Here is a 19,213-nt window from a genome sequence, read left to right as displayed (position 1 = left end):
AGCCTCTCTGATTACCACTGGGTGGGGGACCAGCTGGGTGACTAGGCTTTTTCAACCTTTCTGAGCCTCAGTTTCTTCACTGGCCCCTGCTCTGTGCCTAGCGCTGTTTCCAGCACTTGCAGCAGATGCACCCCTGTCAGCATCCCCATCACGCAGAGGAGGAAAACTGAGGAACAAGGAGGAGAAGGGACCACCCCTGGGTCTTAAGCTGTTCATTCTCTGTGTTTGCTTACCTCCCAGCGGGCTGACTGCAGATGTGCGCCCACCTCACAGAGCTGTGTCAATTAAGAGGGCTGAACTAAGCAGAGTGCTTAGCTCGCAGAGGGCTGGTCTGAAAATGGTGGTGGCGTGGACCCCCCAAGTTGTCATCCCACCCAATCCTGGCTCACACAGGTGCTTAATGAGCGCACTGGAAGCAGCAGCACGACAGCAATGAACTTGGAGCCAGGGAGAGCTAGTCTGGCCTGTGTGAGCTCGTGGGAGGGGCTTCTTCTGTCTGCTCCTCAGCTTCCCCGTCTATAATGTGGGATATGCACGATGCCCAGTCACAGGGCTGTGGGGTGAAGCGGTTGTTATTACCATCACTTCTTGCTGGAAGCATTATTTTGGGGCTCTAGGAGATGGTGAACAGGAAGTGCCAGACAGCTGAGCCTCACTGGGGGTCACCCCCAGGTGGGCATGGAGGAGAGTTTGGAACCAAGGAGCAAAGAGTTCTGGGTGCGCCCTCCTGCTTGTCACCCCAGAACCAGAAGTTTCAGAGAAACGCCCCATGCTGGGTGATGCCAGGCACTTCCAAGAGGCAGCAGCCCCAGCCCCAGCTGGGAGGGGTCCTCAGGCTTGGGGAGACAGAGTGGGACACAGCCCATAGCCCCCTGGGTTCTCGGGTGACAGGAAGAAGGGACAAGCCGAGGAGAAAAGGACAAGGAGGAGGCAAGGAGGCTGGACCCTGGTTGGGTGACAGTTGCTGATCGTGGCTGGGCGGGGGGTGCACAGCAGGGTGAAGGCTGCCGCAGAGGGGGCCATCCCCCATTAGCTGGTGTGATGGAGTGGGGGTGCTGACAGTGGGGAGCCAGGCTCCAGGGTGGTGTCCATCAAGGAGGCAGGAGTTGTGTCGGGAAGGAGGAAGTTCCCAGGGGTGGGCAGGAAACCCCTGTCTGACCTCTGGTCCTCAGAGCTACCCAGTGATTCCTGATTCCCAGACCCTTTCCATCTGGTTAGTGAAGGGAGGAGGGTTGGGGGCTGCAAGTGGTGCCCAACCAGTTGTTCTTCGAGGTTGGCCAGGTCCACACAGAGTTCCCCCCAATCTCAGCAGGTGGGAGAAGGTGGTCTTCCATCCTCCTTAGTGGGGCCATCATAAGCAGAGTGAATTCACAGTTACAATTCAGGGCTGTGGGGTTCAGTTCTGGCTGCACCACTTACCACTGTGTGACCTCAGGTCGGTGACCACCTCCTCCTCCTCCTCCTGAGCCTCAGTTTTCTTCTGTCTAAAATGGAGGCAAGCCCTGGCCGAGTGCTCAGTTGGTCAGAGCGTCATCCCGAAACACCAGGGCCCTAGGTTTGATCCCTGGTCAGGGCACATACCTAGTTGCCTGTTCAATCCCCAGTTCAGGTGTACACCGGAGGCAACTGATTGATGTTTCTCTCTCTTTCAAAGCAACAAAAATATCCTTGGGTGAGGATTAAAAAAGTGTTTAGCCCTGGCTGGTGTGGCTCAGTGGATTGAGTGCCAGTCTGTGAACTGAAATGTCGCTGGTTCAATTCCCAGTCAGGGCACATGCCTGGGTTGCAGGCCAGGTCCCCAGTTGGGGGGCATGTGAGAGGCAACCTATGGATGTATCTCTTGCACACTGATATTTCTCTTCCTCTTTCTCCTTTCCTTCCCCTCTGTCTAAAAATAAATAAATAAAATCTTTAAAAAATAATAAATTCTTAATAAAAAAGAATAAGGGTATTAAATATACATGCAAATGTCTTTGTGTCAAGGTAAAAAATAATACTCAATTTCTTTTTGGAGATTTGGTCTCACATTCTTTATTTGTAATGCTCCTTTTTCAAATAACTTGTTTTAATAGGTCAAAAAAATTAATTGATTTTTTTTTGAGAGAGAGAGGAAGGGACAGAGAGGGGGAGAGAGAGAGAAAGAGTGAAGAACATGAATTATGTTGTTCCACTTATTTATGTATCTGTTGGTCCCTGCAATCTTGGCATAACATAATGATACTCTAAAAACTGAGCTACTGGCAATAGCTAGATTTTTAAAAGGTACTCAAATATATGTCAAATTTTAATAAGATCCTCTATACACACATTTATTTGCTACTAAAAATGAAAATAGCATATCAAAAAAATTTACAATTTAAAATTTTGAAAACCAGAGCATCTAGTTAATGCACCTTGTATGCTCTGGCCAAACCACCAGTGTCTCCTCCCTCCCTCCCTCCCTCCCTTCCTTCCTTCCTCCCTCCCTTCCTTTCTTTTTTACATTCCTCCCACACAAATTACTTGCTTCTAATTCTTTTTTATTTTATTTATCAATGTATGGTTGCCTCTCATGCATCCCCTGCCGGGAACCGGGAACTGGCCTGCAACCCAGGCATGTGCCCTGACTGGGAATTGAACTGCGATCGTGTGGTTCACAGGCCCTCGCTCAATCCACTGAGCTACACCAGCCAGGGCACTTGCTTCTAATTCTTGATGTTGGATTTCATGCTTCTTAAACACACCAGCAATACTTAAGACTTATTAGTGCTTCTTTTGGTCAAATAAAAAATGGAACTGAACTAGACTGAAGTTATTCAAATACAAATTACAAGGATTCCTTATAAGTTTCTGGTATTAAGGAAGACAAAAAAGAGGTGCAAAAAAACCCCACATTACAGACCTTACATTGTAGGTTATCATAATATCGGTGTATGGTCTGTCCTAACAGAGAGTAGCTTTCCCAAGCGGCTGTGTAATGATCCTCAAATTACTAGCAAGAAAAAAAAACGGTATGAGAATAAGGGCTACGACTAAACTGACCCCAAGCCACAACTGTTCTCCATGCGAATATTATCGGAAGGATCTCCATGACACAGGCAATAATGGCGGCTATATCCAAATCTTCTGAACTTGATTCAGTCTCAACGCCCCTCTCGTGCGGGTCTTTTCAGAGCAGAAACAGGGTGCAGTATCTAATAACCTGTAACTCCCGTTGCATCCTTTCTTTCTGAGCAGTTGCCAATATCCTTACTCCATGCTTCTTCCTGCAGTGGGCTTTGACCCAGCCCCAGTCCCAGTCCCAGCCCCAGTAAGTTTCTTTCTCTGCCCTGCTGTTGGGGTGAATATTCTGGAAGAAGGGAAGGGGATTTGGTACTGGGGTTGAGTTAAGCTCCTAAGGTTCTTTGCTAGACCTTTTGAGACAGGCCGAGAGGCAGTTGAATCTTCTTCCATGGGCGTCTGAGAAGGCTCTGTAGTTGAGCTGGGTTAAGCTTCATCGGTGAGTCCCTTGGAAGTCTGGACACACCTCCTTGATCCTCTAAAGGTTTTGAGCAGAAGGCGATGCTTAAAACTCTCAAATTGCATCCTGGCTGGTGGGGCTCAGTGGATTGAGTGCTGGCCTGTGGATTGAGGGGTTGCTGGTTTGATCCCCAGTCAGGGCACATGCCTGGGTAGCAGGCCTGGGTTGCAGGCCAGGTCTCCAGTTAGGGGCACATGAGAGGCAACCACAAACTGTTATTTCTCTCCCTTTCTTTCTCTCTCCCTTCCCCTCTCTCTGGAGATAAGTAAATACAATATTTAAGCCCTGGCTGGTATACCTCAATGGACTGAGCGCAGGCTGTGAACCAAAGGGTCATCAGTTTGATTCTCAGTCAGGGCACATGCTGTGGCTGCAGGCCAGGTCCCTGGTGGGGGCATGTGAGAGGCAACCACCCACTGATGTTTCTCTCCCTCTCTTTCTCCCTCCCTTCCCTGCTCTCTAAAAATAAAGAAATAAAATCTTTTTAAAAAACTTCTCCAATTACTACAGTGTAGCTTGGAAAGAACCATATAACCCATAAGTAGCGAGAAAAACCCAAATTCCAACACAATGTAGTGAAATATAAAGCTAATCTCGGCTAGATTTTCTTTTTTTATAAAGATTTTATTTATTTTTTTAAAAAGATTTTATTTATTTATTATTATTTTTAAAGATTTTATTTATTTATCTTAAGAGGGGAAGGGAAAGAGAGAGGGAGAGGAATATCAATGTATGGTTGCCTCTCATGTGTCCCCTGCTGGGAACTGGCCTGCAACCCAGGCATGTGCCCTGACTGGGAATCGAACTGTGATCCTTTTATTTGCAGGCCAGCGCTCAGTGTACTGAGCAACACCAGCCAGGGCTATTTATTTATTTTTAGAGAGAGGGGAAGGGAGGGAGAAAAAGGGAGAAACATCAGTGTGTGGTTGTCTCTCACACACCCCCTACTGGGGACCTGGCGTGCAACCCAGGCATGTGCCCTGAGTGGGAATTGAACCAATGACCCTTTGGTTCGCAGGCTGGCACTCAATCCACTGAGCCACACCAGCCAGGGCTAGATTTTCTTTTCATGTAAAAACTAATGATGTAAATTATCTCTATTTTCTCAACATTATGTCTTTGGGATCTGTTTATTCCTTTTGGTTCCTGTTCAGGTTTTCACTACATACAACACCATAATAATTATCATTGAACATTTAGACCATTTCTAATTTTTTCCCTAATTTTTTTTAATTTTTTAAAGATTTTATTTATTCATCTTTAGAGGGGAAGGGAAGGAGAGAGGGAGAGAAACACCAATGCATGGTTGCCTCTTGTGCGTCCCCTGCTGGGAACTGGCCTGCAACCCAGGCATGTGCCCGGGCTGGGAATCGAACCGCGATCCTGTGGTTCGCAGGCCCGCGCTCAATCCACTGAGCTACACCAGCCAGGGCCCTAAATTTTTGTTCCAATGAACAAAATAAGATTTGATAGCAAAGCCCCACAAATTAAATCACTGGCTCCCAAAGTAGTCACATTTTGCATTTTGACAGCTGTCACCAATTTGTTTTCCAACAAAGTTGTTTCCGTTGTCACCCCTGCCAGCAATGTCTAAAATCTCTAAAAACAGACTTTCTGAGCACATTCTGCCCGTGTCCCTGGCCAGAAAACCCCAGAGGCGGGAGGTGTCCTTGGGTTCACATGTGGTCCGATGCATTGGCCCTGATAGTAAGCACTCAGTTTTTTTTCCTGAAAACAATTTGTTACGCTCACAGGAAATTTTGTGCATGAACCTATCATCTGAATTCCCTCAGTTCATCCCAAAGTTAGCCTTCAATTTTAAAGTTTTGAAAAATTAAAAACAATCAATTTGGTTTCATTTGTTTGGGCAGAGCTGGGAAAACTGTCAGGAGGAAGTCAACTCTGTCACTACCTGAAAACAGACACCCAAGTCCTCCCGGTGACATGAGAGGTTTTTTTGGGGGTTGGTTTGTTTGTTTTTTTAAACTTCTGGAAAATCTTTGAGGAAGTGATATTTCTGGTGAAGAGAAATTTCAACAAAGCTCAGAAAGCCCTCCACATTTATGCCCGTGTGTTTGGGTTTTTGGTCAAATTCAAGCGAGATTAGGTTTTGTGCTTTTGAAGGTGACAGAGGCAAAGAGAGCCTGTTGGAGAGGAACAGCCTGTTTCCTCTGAGCCTCCATGTTCCTGGCTGAAAAAAAGGTGACCCACTTTCTTACCTGGAACTGGAGGGCCAGTGAGGTCGGCCTGCTGCTGTCCCAGGTGCTCTCCGCCCACAGCTGCACTGAGGCTTCTCACGTCAGCCCCCCACTCCTGTCTCCTGCCAGGAGGGAGGCTCCAGGGTTACTCTGGACAGCAGGCCAGGGTAGGGACGTGAAAAATGTGCTGGGGACTGGGTCGGAGATGCAGAGATAAAGAGAGACTCAGAGACTGAGAGACTTTGAGTGGTAATTAGACAGGTGGAGAGACGGGGCAGAACAGAGCAAGGTCAGGCCAGGGGCTGGCCCAGAGCGGTGGGATGCAGGCAGGGTCCAGGAGGCAGGACCCACCAAGGAGTGCTGTTTGCTCCTTGGGTGGCTGGCAAGCCTTGGTGCAGCCAGGGCATAGGCCTGTTCTCCCTAAATAACCCCCAATCCTATGAGCCTCCCCAGGGGTTTAGCATCCCCTCTGCCCTCTCTCCCTTCCCAACTCTCCTTCTGACACCAGATCTGCCTGTGCCTTTCCTGCTCACACACCTGCCATGGCTCCCCACTTCCTTCCACCCACGGAACTGAGTTTCAGGTGTTTCGCAGGTGTGGTCAAGATGGAGCCAGAAGAATAAGTGAATAATAATGACAATGTTTTAGGTCCTAGGCACAGCGCTGAGCCCAGCCCTTCACGGGGATCAGCTCTTGGACCCTCACACAGTGAGGATCTTAATTAGACAAAGGCCAATCTCCTGGCCTCCAGCTCTGGCTGCCTCCAGAGGGAGAAGCCATTTCCTGCCCACTTCTGGATTTATGCCAGGGTGGGGGCTTCTCAGACCCACCCTTAGCCTCAAGCTCTGTGCCCTTACTAGGCGGTAGATGGGCAGCAGGCTGGGGCGTCCTCTGGTGGCCGACAGTGGAACACAGAGGCCAGACCCTCTTATTCCTCCCCTCAGCCCGGCTTCCTCCTGCAGGGCACGTCCACATCCCTCCTGTTCCCCATCCAGGTGGGCCGCCCTCAGGTAAAGGCCCTGCTCAGGCACCACCAAGCCCCAGGCGGGTGGGGGGATAAGGAGCATGGCTGGCCGAGAAAGGATCAATGTTCTAAGGGTTCCCACTCCTCTTCACACATCAGACTCCTAAGAATTTCTCAAAACAAAATTTAATTTTTTAAGGTAATACATTCGCATGATTTTAAAAATGCAAATATTACAAAGAGATATACAGAGAAACATGAGGCTGCCTTGCCCACCAATGCCTAGGCCCCTGGTTCCCGCCCCAGAGGCCACAGCTGTGACCAGTGTTTCCTAGAAATATTTGGATAAAAGTCCCCCCTCCCCGGGTTATTGCTTTCCTGCTTTTTACATCATGTGTCTTGCAGAAGATCTGCTTTGGCCTTTTTAATAGTTGTACAGTATTCTACCATGTGAATAGGTGGACACTCAAAGTTCCCAGTTGGCTGACATTCAGGTTGTTTCCAATTTTATGGCAATTACCAAGAACCTGGTAATAATGTCTTCTTCCTCCCTTTAAAACGTACATTCTAGCCCTGGCTGGCGTAGCTCAGTGGATTGAGCGTGGGCCTGCGAACCAAAGGGTCATTAGTTCAATTCTCACTCAGGGCACATGCCTGGGTTGCAGGCCAGATCCCCAGTAGGGGGCATGCCAGAGGCAACCACACACTGATGTTTCTCTCCTTCTCTTTCGCCCTCCCTTCCCCTCTATAAAAAAATAAAAATGAATAAAATCTTTAAAAGTATATTTTGAAATAACTTTAGATTCACAGGAAAATTTCAGAGACAATACAGAGAGTCCCTGAGTAGCCCTCACCAACCTTCGTCCATTGTTAACATCTTATAGAACATAATTCCTTTGTTAAGACTAACAGATTAACCTTAGTACATTACTATTAACTAAACTCTGCACTTTGATTCACCCGTTAAGTGTTTTTCTGTTTCAGGATCCAACCTAGGATTCTGCATTGCATTTAACCTATCACTTTGCACCCGTGTAAGTATAGTTGTAGAAAATTGCTAGAAGGGGAATTGATGAATCAAATGGTATTTGCACTTTAATTTTGAGAGATTCTAGAAAACCGCCCTTTCAAATAGTTGTGCCAATGAGCAGTTCCACCTGTGCTGCGTGGGATTGCTCGTTTTCCCACAGCAGTGCCAACACAGTGCATCTGCAAAGTTTTAATTTTTGCCAAACTAACTGGTGGAAAGTGTACCATATTTTTACTTCAATTTACATTTCTTTTCTAGGAGTGAAGTTGGGCATCTTTTTTGTGTGTGTTTCTGTGAACTTTGTCCACTTTCCTATGAGTTGTTTTTAAAAAATATTTTATAAGAGCACCTTACATAATATGAAAATTAGTTTATTCCTGGGTATAAAAAACTAACTGAACTTTATCTTTTTTTCTTTCAAAGGATTTTCTCCCTAGTTGTTTAAATATAGAAAAGTTTCAGTACGTTCTTTTAGTTTTTCTCTATATAATCATACCACCAGAAGTGATATTGTTATGTTGAATTGTTTCTGATGTTTTCCTGCCAAAAATGCCAACGTGAAATTATAAGGAAACACCACACAAACCCAAACTTGGACTCCACGAAATGACTGGTCTGGGCTTTTAAAAATTCCAGTATTATGAAAGGCAAAGACAAACTGAAGGGCATTCCCAATGAAAGGAGATAAGAGAGATGTGGCAAATATAGTGTGTGAACCAAAAGAATCTTTTGTTATAAAGGACATTACCAGAACAGATGGCAAAATCTGTTTAAGGTCTGCAGACTAGATAATAGCACTTTCTCATATCCATTTCCATATTTTCATAAGTGTACCATGATTATGTGAGAGAATGTCCTTGTTTTCAGGAAATGTAAACTTAAGTATTTATGGGCAAAGAGACATCATTTCTGCAACTCTTTAATAAAAGTAGAGATGGGGAGAGAGAGAACGCAAGCAAGAGCTTGTGCAAAGGTGGTAAAAGTTAATATCTGTGGAATCTGGGTGGGGGTGCACAGGAGTTCTTCGTACTCATCTTCCAATTTTTCTGTAAGTCTGAAGTTATGTGAAATATAAGTATAAAACACAAAGATAACATGAAGTTTGCCACGTGAAATTGTTATTTCAGTAATTTTTGATCTGTATAAACAGTGCTTTCTTTTTTTCCCGTACCCTCCAAACAGTGCTTTCTTATCAAGCTATAAATTCCTTTCCTCTTTTATAATAATTGTCTTATTTCTCTTGTTTAAATGCATTGGTTAGCACCCCCAAAACCATAGTAAATACTTGATAGTGGTTCTCCTTACCTTGCCCCTGAATTTGATGCCTTTTTTTCAGAACTTTTTTCTCATTTGATCCATTACTATGGTGAGTTTTATTAACAAACTTCTGAATAATGAACCATCCCTGCATCTCAGGCATAAGCCACCTTTTTTTGTGTGGCATATTTTACTCAGTTCTCTTTGCTAAATTTCCATGTGGAAGTTTCCTACCATTCTCACAAGAAGAGTGGTCTGTGGTTTTCTCACTGTGCTCTTTTGTCAGTTTTTGTTGTCAAGGAGAAGCCAACGTGATTCAAATCACTCATTTTACTGAGGGCCAAAGAGAAGCACTGACCTCTTCAGGTCACTCCCAAGCCAAGGCTGGACCCTAAATCCCCATGTTTGTGGGTTGAGGGCAACGCTATTCATCCTTCGAGGGGACTTAAGTCCCACATCAGCATGACCTCACTGGTGACTAAATGGGCCTGTTTCTTGTCTGTAGAATGCAGGCACAAGATGGTCGGGGAGAGAGCATCGAGTCTCCTTCTCGTCTTTGTTCAGAACAGCTGGTCTAAAGCTGAGCATTGATGGATGTCGACTGGGCACTTCATCCAGCGTGAGCACCTCTATACACGTGCACCCCAGGGCCGTACAGTGTCTGTCCTGGCCTGGAGCCCACAGCCTGCGGGAAGCTGACTCACTCTCGGGTGCGCCGGCAGCCCCCAGAGGGTCTGGGGCGAGAGCGAGAGCGAGAGCGAGAGCGAGAGCGGGCGCTGGGCCGGGGTCGGGACCCAGAGCGGGCCCGGGGGTGCGGCACTCTGCGCTGGGGATCCATCTCGGCTTCCAGAGCTTTACTGCCGGGAAGGAGGAGGGGCCGGTCAGTTCCCAGATCCTCGACCCCCCACTTCCGAGACCTCCCAGAACTCTTCCTTTTTCTGGGAACCCCATCCCCAGGATCCCAATCCTTTCTTCATCCCTGGCCATTCCGGAGATCCTTCCCCAAGGCCTCCTAGCCCCTCCCGCGATATTTCTTTTTCCTTGCACCCTTCCACCACTCTCCCAGGACCCCCAAAATGCGCCTGAACCTAAGAACACGCGCCTGCAGAGTGCCGGCCCCAGCCTGGGGATTCCCTCTCCCTGAGTGCCCACCCAGTTCACCATCCCTATGTGCCAACTCCAGGACCATCACTTGGATCCTCCCTAGTCTTCTTCCCAAAGCCCCGCCCCTGCTCCTCCCTCACTCACACGCGCTCGAGCAGCACCGCCTCCCGGGCCGCGCAAGCTCCGCCCTCTGCTTCGGCCGCGCGTGCGCGCCGCTGTTCCTCTTCCAGCAGCCGAGTTGACTCCGTGGCCACCGCCTCCCAGCGCGCCAGGGCTTCTGCGGGCGCAACGGGTGCGGTGAGGCTGGAGACCAGGTTCCCAATCCCGCGCGTGCCGGCGTCGAAGTTTATAGTCTGCCTACTACTTGCGTGCTGTGCCTTATTTGAATTAAATTTGTGTGCCATTTACATGGCCCTTACATGTCATTTGCATAGCATTTCGTAGGTTTGCATTGCTTTTGGAAGTCGTTTACATGGCGTTTGCCTATTTTGTTGCATTTGCGTTTTGTAACCTTTGCATGTATGTGCATTTCTTTCATACGTGTTCGCATTCATTTGCATGTCGTTTGCATTACTTTTGCGTAGCTAGGAACTTTCTAGGCTCCTCCCACCTGTAGCCCTGCCCAGCAGCACCCTTGCTCCCCAACACACCTGTCAGTGCCCCGTTCTCGGCCCCCATCTGAGTCCCCTGTGCCTTGGCCTCATCCATCTCCATCTTCAGTATCATCATCTGGGTCTGGAGCTGGCTCTGCAGAGTGGAGGGGAGGGGGAGGGCATCCTGGGAGGGCAGGACTGAATTTGTCCCACCCTTTCTAGGAGAGACTGAGATAACACTGGTGTTCCCTGAGCTTTGTTGCAATGTCCTTTGGGATCCTATAGTTAGTTGTAAAACATAGAAATGGCCGCTGAAGTCAGGTATGGCATGTTGACTGCTGCCAGCCTGGAAAGAGGTCTCTGTCTAGGTCCACCCCCCCCCCCAACCCCAAGACACTGGGATGCAGAAAGGTTTTAGCTCTGCAGCCAGACTGGGGTTCCAATCCCAGCCTCATCTAGATTCACCGACTCAAGTTTCAAACCAACACAAGCCCATTTGGTATTGGACAGTGATTGGATACGTGGATTGTCCATTGCCTCTGAGACATTCTGTAAAGCAGCTAGTCTGACCTCAGAGCATCTTCCACTGGGAGGCAAAATCAGAGTCTGAACCGAGGGCAGGCTGTTCTTAACTTCGATTGTCCCAGGCCCTTTTCTTAAACAGGCAGGAAGAGGGTAAGAGGTCTGTTTTGATTTCTAAAATTCACATGCTACCCAACGTCTGCTGGGCCGGGTACACAGAAATGCACAGTAGTTAATAAATGTGAATGGTTGGGACTTTGAGGATGGTTCTTCTGTGAGACCGAGGAGTGGGAAGGGTTATGAAAGTATTTGAAGGAGGTGGCCAGAGGAAAAGGGAGGACCGGCTGGTACCTCTTCCAAGAAGCCAAGTTTAGCCTCCTAATTACAGGTGACATGAATGTCCTTTTCCAGAAATAGGGCTGGGACACTGGCTGGGCAGTGGGGAGAGTTGAGTGGGCGCCTGAGGAAAGGATAAAACAGGGCCTCCCCAGGTGGGTTCAGGGGTCTGGGGCTTCTCTAGCCACTATGGTTTATCTGGCAAATAGCAGAGAACAGTAGGGCCTTCTAGATCAGAAGGTGAACTCAAGGGTGAACCAGCATTGTAGAAGTTAGGATTATGGTATTATCCTCATTCACATTAAAGAACTGGGGAAACCTAGGCACTGGGGGTCATCCCTGAGGGTGTGTGCAGGCCCTCTGTCCCCACACTCTAGATGCCCCAGCCCACAACACTGCCTGCTTACCTGGTGGCCCTCACAGGCCCTTAAAGCCTCCTCGAGCTCCCGATGGACACCTTTGGCCTGGTCCAGCTGCCTGGCTAGAGCCTTCTCTCGTTGGGCAGCCTCCGCCAGCTTTCGCTGAAGCTCCTGGACTTCTGGCACTGGGTCCCTGGGGGGCACCGTGGCATTGACCCCTGGCTCCAGCTCTGGGCAGCGAGACCCCCTGGAGGCCGCAGCGGCCAGATTCCAAGCCAGTAGGGCTGCCCCGGCCGCAGCCGCCGCCAGAAACACAGCAGCCCCACACAGGGCGAGCAGCCGCCAAGCATGTCCTGGCTCTGGCCCTGGCTCGGCCATACTGCCGTCCACAGCTCCAGCCCAGACAGCCACAAGCATTTAATTGGCACCTTGGAACGCCAGGGACACCCAAAGTTCCGCCCAGCCAGGGCGTGTTTCCCAAGTCCTTTGGGAGGAGCTGGGTCCCCACCAGGGGCCAGACCAGGCCACCGGAGCCTAGGACAGGACTGGGGTTCTGAGTTCTGGTTCTGCCTCTGCCTTCTGCATGCTATCCTCTGAGCCTCAGTTTGCCCTCTGTGAACTGGAGATGGCAGTAGGTCCTTAGGGCTTAGTGACAAACACATTGGCACATCCAGGCAAAGCACCCATCAGCATAGAGGGCACTTGGTGAGGGACTAGGGGCATATTGTTCCCTAGTTCTGTTCATGGGGAAACTGTAAATGGAAGACTAAAGGCCTGGGTCAGGCTGTCATACTTTCTGCGACCAACTCTGACGCCACCAGGCCATAGACCCAAGGGTGGACCGGCCCAATCTCCCTGCTAATTCTCCAGCGGATCGCCAGGGGGCGATCTTACAACGTGAATTAGATTCAGGCCAGTTGACAACCTCCCAGAATTAAATCTCCTCCTTCCCCCTTTGTCACTAGCTTCATCTCCTCCTGGCCTTCTTCCATTTTTATCTCCTTCTCCTCCTCCCTACTTCACCCTCTTTCTTCTCTTCCCCAGTTTGTCTCACCCTCTACCCTTCTCTCTTTCCTAATCCATCACCCCGCCCCCCCCCCGCCCCCGCCGAAGGCCTCTATCGTGTCTTTGATGTCCTTTCCTTCTCCTAGGCACCCTCTAGCCCTCCGTGCTCTTCTGGCAAGCGCCTTCCCACCCCAGGGCCTTTGCATTAGCTGTTTCCTCTGCCAGGGCGCCCCTGTCTTTCTTTGTGACCAACTACCCCTATTCATTCCTTAGTGTCTTCTCCAGAACCCTCCCCTCCCCCACCACCTCAGGCCCCTTTTGATGAGCTCTCAAAGCTCTGCTGTAATTTTACGTCATGTTTAACTGATTCCCAGCGGCCTCCCCGATCAGACTGGGTAAATCCCCTAAAAAGCAAAGCCATGTCTGCCTGGTTCCCACCTCCCAGTCTAGTCCTGGCACAGTTATTTGTGTAGGAAACGTGATCTGAATAAACACTGTGAACTAGAAACTCAGTGTCCCTAAACCCTCACCCCACTACCCCATCCCTCTTATTCCACATGAAGAAATCAGAGCCCTGAGAGGTCAAGTCTCAGGCCAGGGACACACAGCAGCTGCTGATCACTGGCAGATTCCTGCTGGATTGGAATCCCTATAGACCCATAGGACCTGAGTGCTGACTTCTCAACCCCTGGCTGGCTGGGCCACAGCCGGCAAGGGAAGTGATATATTTTTAGGAAGGAGAGAAGTTTATAATTGGGCCACTGTGTGGGGGCTTAGGGGGAGAATTGAGTAGGTCAAATCCATCTTACTTGGCAAACCTAACCCCCTTCATTAGTGAAATACAGGCCAGGTGGGGGGTCACAGTCAGGGGTAGGAGGTCACGGCACCTAATGGGTAGAGGCCAGGCATATAGTGCATGACATCCTACCCATCCAGCACAGCCCCCACCACGGAGAACATTCCAGCCCAAATGTGGATAGTGCCAGTCTGCCTGCCCTCAAATGTCACAGTGGGGCAGGAAAGAAACTGACAAGGTCCATGCAGAGAGAAAGGGTTGGGGAGGCTGGAGAGTGGTGACCAAGGGGAAGCGGAGAACAGGAGGGTCAGGGGACAGAGATGGTGTTTGGGGGGGGGTCCCTGGGGGGCCAGCAGAAGCCACAGACCGGCAGTCTGCTGACCACTGGTCTGGAGACTGCAGGACCTGAGGGCAGTGCAGAATTCTGGACAGACTCAAGGGTCCTGGCCTCAGTGCAAATGACAGGAAGTTGCTTGGACAATAGTTGGGATTCCAGGAAAACTTGGAGGAAGGAAGATAACAGAGAAGGAAGGGATTATGGGACGTGGACCCCAGAGAGTGGGTGAAGGGTCATCAGGACCGTGGCCTTCCATTTTGGAGAAGCAGAGAGATTCTGGAGGCGGGATTCTACAGGATGAGTAGGAGTTTGGAGGGGAAAAAAGTTGCGAGTGTGGAGAAGGAAGGTACATTGTGACAAATGCTTGGTGTGGGCGTGTCTGCAGAACCAGGTTTGAATCTCAGCCCTGTACTTTCTGCCGGGGGCGGCGGGGGGGGGGGTGTGCTGGGGGCGGATTGGGAACTGGACAAGGTGACCTTCTAGTCATAGCCTGTGTTTCCTCGTTGGCACCGTGAGCATCCGGAGACTGATGTGGAGATGACAGTGGAGTGCTGAGCATTCAGTGAGCACTGACACAAGTGTGTGGTCCTTTAGGATAATCCCAGTGGAGAATAGGGCTGGGTAGGCAGTGGAGTGGTACCTGCCCAAACCCGGTGGGTTTCTGGGAACATTCTGGAGCAAGAAAGGCTGGGTGTAGACATCAATAGGCCAGGAACTTGAGAGTAAGGTCACTCCCCCCAAAAGGAATGTTTACTTTTTGGTACCCAAAGACTCCAGAACAAAGTGACCTTCCAGAATGCTAAACAACAAAAAGGTCATGTCCCCCACTCCATGACCTGCCAATTTTCAAGGGGCAGCCTTGGGCCAACTCGAATGCTTCTCCACCCTCAAGGCTGCCCCATGAACCATCCCCTGCCACCCGAACCCTCCTCCACTCCCCTCAAACTGTCCCCTGCCCCCCAACTGTGTTGTTGTGTGGCCCCTCAAAGCTGGCCAGGTCAGGGAAGAAAAGCCGGAACCAGTCCAGGTTGTGACCTAAAAGATGTAATAAGGGGGACTCAGGGCAGAACTGCGGACAGAACATGGGACCTGGCCCCTCCATAAGCTTCGTCCCCTCCTGGAGCCCTCCCTCCTCACGGAGGTTCCTGAGTCCCTCCCAAAGACCCTTCTCCTCTGTGCCCAGCCCTCCACCCTGCAGGCAGGCCACCTCCCCAGGCCCTGACTCTGTGACTCTCTCCCACCCCTTCCAGCTCCCCTCCCCTTACCTGCCGACTCCCTGGGACCTCAGGCCAGCAGATCCAGGAGGCTCAGGGTCAGGAGCATAGTGACCACAGAGAGGCTGAGGGTGTTCCTGGAGTTGGTGGGGCCGTTGCCACAGCCGGAGCTTTCATGATCTTTTCTGAGGTGGAGATGGGGGCAATTCAGTCAGGCATCGGGTCTGGCTGCACCAGTGCTGGGCTCACCGCCCCTCAGAATCTGCCCTCTTTCCCACTGGGTGCCTAGGGAGGAGAGTGGGCAGCTGCCACTCACGGCTGGGTAATCGAGGGACAAGGCTGGAATTCAAACTTTGTCCCCAGAGCAATGGGAATTTCCAGAGTCAAGTAGATCTTGGGGCTTGGAGTGGGACTAGAAGGTTAAGGGGGGCATAGCTGTGGAGGGTCCGCACCTTAGTTGATTCAGCTCTGCGGTTGTGTCCTGCAGCTTCTGGGTTGTGTCCTGCAGCTTCTGCTTCAATGTCTTAATCTCCTCTAGTAGGGGACAGAGGGCGTATCCGCATGGTGGCCACACCCCTCAACTGGCTCCAACTTGGGACAGGACCCCCACTTCAAGCCCCACCCTTACCTGAATGCACCTTGGAAACCTGACATGTCCCTTGCCCACCTCCACTGGCTTCTGGTCCCAACCCTCTCTCCTGACCCCAACCCTGGGACCTTCCCTCTCCTTCCTCTTCAATACCTGCCCTGCTCCTCCAAGCCCCACTAGTAAAACCCGGGCCTTGTATTTTCCTCACTTTGAAGCTCTTGCACTTGCTCCTGTAGCTTTTGGCCCTGAGCCTGCTCCACCTTCAGGGAAGCCATCAGGGTCACCTGGAATGTGGCAGAAGAGTGGCGGTGTCGGACTCTGGGGTTCTGTCCCTGGTGGGGTGGGCTGCTGTCTCTGGGACCTGAACCCCTCCCCCGGCTCTGGGGTCAGAGGAGCTCAGGTCCAAATACCTTTCAAGGTCCCCTCCAACCTTCCCTGTACCTCTCTCCCTCCTTGAAGATTGGCCACAATCTTCACGGACACTGCTAAGGGTGCAATGCTTGCAATAGGAGTTTTTAGCCCCCCATAGGAATTTGGGGGCTCCCCAGGCTCAAACCCTAGAATAAGTTTCCAGATCCCCTGGGCTATTGTCCAAGAAGATTTAGAGGTTTATTCAAACCCAGAACACAGGGTTTCTGAACCCACGCAAGATGTCCAGTGGGAGTTTCCAGGCCCCTCGTATCAAGACCCAAGTGGAAGTTTCAGCCTCCCTGGGGTGCAGCAGAAGTGCCAAGGGCCCTGCCTTCTTCAGGGTCTGGTGACTTCCCATCCTGACCCCCAGAGGGGATTCCTACTGCCCCAAGACTCTGCCCGAGGGGAGCTTCTAGCTCCCCCAGACCAATGCCCTGGAGTTTGGAGATTCAACCACATCCTAGTTAGGATACTGAGGTCCCTTATTTGGACGCTCTGGGGAATTTAAGGCCCCCGTCCACACTGGCACCCCAAAGAGAGTTTAGAGATCCCCAAACTCTGGTGGGGAAATTCAGGTTCCCGATATAGGGTCCCTGGGGCAGTTTCAAGGTCCGTCTGGATCTCCACCTAGACTGTGGGCGGATCCCCCAAGCACAGGGCCCTCTTTAGAAGTGGTGGTTGCTTACCGCAGTCTGGTTGTAGGTGGCAGCCTGGACCTCAGTCTTCAGTAAGATTTCCTGGGTCTGGGTCAGCTGGCTCTGCAGGAGGTGGGTGGAGTTTCGACACTCCTGCTCCACTTTGCGGCCATCCTTGCAAGCCGGGCTGTAAGCCTGCAGAGCGAGGATGGTCATGGCCACTAACAGGCCCACCACAAGTAGGGCCAGCAGGGGCAGCAGGATCCACAGCCACCTTGGCAGCTTGTAGTACCCCAGCATTAGCTCCCTTGAGTTTTCACCCATGGGCAAAGGGATATAGCGGTAAAAAGTGGATGTCATAGAGATCTGCCCCGGGTTGTAGGGAGTGTGGGTTGTAGGTGGGAGTCCGAAAGAAGCTGAAACTTTCTAAGAGGCTGGATCTGCCTCCTTATTAGCATAGGAGCTATTCTGACCAATGGAAAGTCCTAAAACAATCCCCTGACCTAGAGATTTTTGAATGGATCATCTGAAAGAAAAGTTTAGCTTTCAGTTTTGGTTTCCAGGAAAGAGGCAGATTGTTGCTGCCAAGTTCTGGCTTTGGCCCTTCTGGGCCAGGTGCTAGCACATGAGCTGCTGTGCAAGGGGCGCTGCCCGGGAGACCCCTCCGCAACTCCCTGCCCTTCTCCTGTGCTCCCAAGGGCCAGAAATGCAGTTGCTGAATGCTGAGGGCATGCCAGCCTCGTGTTCCTGTGTGCTGGGGCCTGAGGAGGCACAGGCTGTCGTGTCCAGTCCCCAGGTGGGGAAACTGAGACTGAGGGATGAGTGGTGGACTGGGGGCAGGCAGGACCAGGGTATGACCCAAGAGGCTGGGTTTTGTGTTCAGGGGTTTCCATAGTGACCCAGCAGGGTTCGGTTAGCATCCCTGCTGTGGTGTCCAAAGGGACCATAAGGAGCCATAGAGGGTGTCAGAGGAGGGACGTTTCTCTGCCCAGACTGCGCAAAAGCCAGTCAACAGCCAAACGACAAGGGATGGGGGACGGTCTTGCTGAACCAGCCCACGGGGCGGGGGGCTTGTGTTTCCCACGAGCAGGAGCCTCCCTCCCAGACCAGGACCCCCAGTGCAGAGACACAACCGCGGGGAGAGCGGACTTATTAGGGCTGCGCTCTGCTGGCCTTCAAACTTGAGGGTCAGCTTGGGACCACAGCTGTGGGGGAGACGCTGAGACTGTGTGTGAAGAGCCTTCCTTCACATGGGACTCTGGACAAGCCACTTCCCCTCAGCTTCAGTTTCCATAGCCGTACGATGGGGGCGACAGCAGAACATTCGCCTGCTCCCCCACCTAAAGTTTGCAGCCAAGGTGAGTGCCTTGCTCACCTCACTCGAGTCCCAGCCCTGCAAACAGAAGGTTTGTGATTTCCCCTCTGGAATAGTTACGCCACCATTCTTCTGGGTTTCGCTTAGGTTAAGGCCCACGCACCTGTGACAAAGCCTGATGGGGAGGCTCAGAGGTGCCCTGCCTGGGACGAGAGTGGGCAGAGGGTGTCGTGCCCATTGATGAAGAAGCAGAGGATGTGCCCATGCCACTGGACTCCTTAACACCAAGAAAAGCAAAAGCACAGTGTGGGCGTGTAAAAATGCCTTTCTTTCCACCTTTCTAAATCCTTCTGGCTATACTGATAATCAAATTAACGTGAGAGAGATTAACAGGAGAAAACAACCAACTTGGTTACGTGTGACAACTTTATTACTTATTTATATTGTGCCATAAGAATAGGACTGCTGTAGCTCAGTGGGATGGACGTTGTACTGCAAACAGCAAGGGCACAGGTTCAATTTCCCCGTCAGGGCACATGTTTGGGTCGTGGGCCAGGAACCCGTGTGGGTGTGTGAGACGCAGCCTATTGATGTTTCTCTGGCACGTGGATGTTTCTCTCCCTCCCTCTCCCTCCCTTCCCCTCTCTCTAAAAATAAATGCATAGTCCTGGCTGGTGTGGCTCAGGGAGCTGAACACTTGCCTGAGAACTGGGTGGCCATTCGATGCCCAGTCAGGGCACACGCCTGGGTTGCTGCGGCCTGGGTTCCAGTTTGGGGGTGTGTAAGAGGCAACCAATAGGTGCTTCTCTCCCTCGCTTTCTCCCTTTCCCTCTCTCTAAAAACACTGGAGCTAAGGAGAAAGGGGTTGTGGTTTGGGACTTCAAAGGAGAGGAAGGCAGTTCATGCATAGGTGGGCAAACAAGTATGTGGCACACAAACACGTGGCGGGCTGCCTCAGCAAAGGGCTTCGATCAGAGGCCTTGCCAGGCCCCTCTCTGTCCACCGCCTAGTTCACCTTGAACCATAGTGCCCTGTGATGGCTCACCCTG

The 19,213-nt window shown here is 50.9% G+C and overlaps 2 protein-coding genes and 1 long non-coding RNA gene across 3 annotated transcripts; 1 reads left to right on the top strand and 2 right to left on the bottom strand.

Annotated features, from left to right (window-relative positions):
* The first annotated feature begins 65 nt into the window (after positions 1–65).
* LOC118975156 (uncharacterized) lies at positions 66–10,459 on the top strand. Its single transcript, XR_005064013.1, has 2 exons — positions 66–393; positions 9,454–10,459. It is a non-coding gene; the product is annotated as an uncharacterized LOC118975156 (long non-coding RNA).
* On the bottom strand, positions 7,884–12,833 carry CCDC194 (coiled-coil domain containing 194). Its single transcript, XM_037028901.1, has 4 exons — positions 11,911–12,833; positions 10,703–10,799; positions 10,197–10,329; positions 7,884–9,805 (listed from the first exon to the last, which is right to left on the bottom strand). Exons 1-4 carry the CDS (start codon positions 12,277–12,279, stop codon positions 9,649–9,651), a joined length of 756 nt encoding a protein of 251 aa, XP_036884796.1. The 5' UTR covers positions 12,280–12,833; the 3' UTR covers positions 7,884–9,648.
* A 1,890-nt stretch (positions 12,834–14,723) lies between these two features.
* On the bottom strand, positions 14,724–17,273 carry BST2 (bone marrow stromal cell antigen 2). Its single transcript, XM_037028898.1, has 5 exons — positions 16,901–17,273; positions 16,012–16,087; positions 15,667–15,748; positions 15,266–15,399; positions 14,724–15,035 (listed from the first exon to the last, which is right to left on the bottom strand). The coding sequence occupies exons 1-4, from the start codon at positions 17,207–17,209 to the stop codon at positions 15,285–15,287; spliced, it is 582 nt and encodes a 193-aa protein (XP_036884793.1). The 5' UTR covers positions 17,210–17,273; the 3' UTR covers positions 14,724–15,035; positions 15,266–15,284.
* Between the last annotated feature and the right edge of the window lie 1,940 nt (positions 17,274–19,213).

The sequence above is a fragment of the Sturnira hondurensis genome, unplaced genomic scaffold, assembly GCF_014824575.4.
Source record: "Sturnira hondurensis isolate 20B ecotype Veracruz unplaced genomic scaffold, ASM1482457v3 Scaffold0020119, whole genome shotgun sequence".
NCBI lineage: Eukaryota > Metazoa > Chordata > Mammalia > Chiroptera > Phyllostomidae > Sturnira > Sturnira hondurensis.
The sequence above is the reverse complement of the archived record's forward strand: the minus strand, read 5'-3'. Positions and strand labels throughout refer to the sequence as shown.

Coding starts and splice junctions, on each gene's coding strand:
- BST2 (XM_037028898.1), bottom strand. CDS start 17,209: ATGACATCCACTTTTTACCGCTATATCCCTTTGCCCATGGGTGAAAAC. Junction 16,088..16,900: donor CCACCTACAACCAGACTGCG/GTAAGCAACCAC, acceptor GCCACATTCCAG/GTGACCCTGATGGCTTCCCT. Junction 15,400..15,666: donor GCAGAGCTGAATCAACTAAG/GTGCGGACCCTC, acceptor TCTCCACCTCAG/AAAAGATCATGAAAGCTCCG.
- CCDC194 (XM_037028901.1), bottom strand. CDS start 12,279: ATGCTTGTGGCTGTCTGGGCTGGAGCTGTGGACGGCAGTATGGCCGAG. Junction 10,800..11,910: donor GGGCCTGTGAGGGCCACCAG/GTAAGCAGGCAG, acceptor TCCACTCTGCAG/AGCCAGCTCCAGACCCAGAT. Junction 9,806..10,196: donor GCGGTGCTGCTCGAGCGCGT/GTGAGTGAGGGA, acceptor CCTTCCCGGCAG/TAAAGCTCTGGAAGCCGAGA.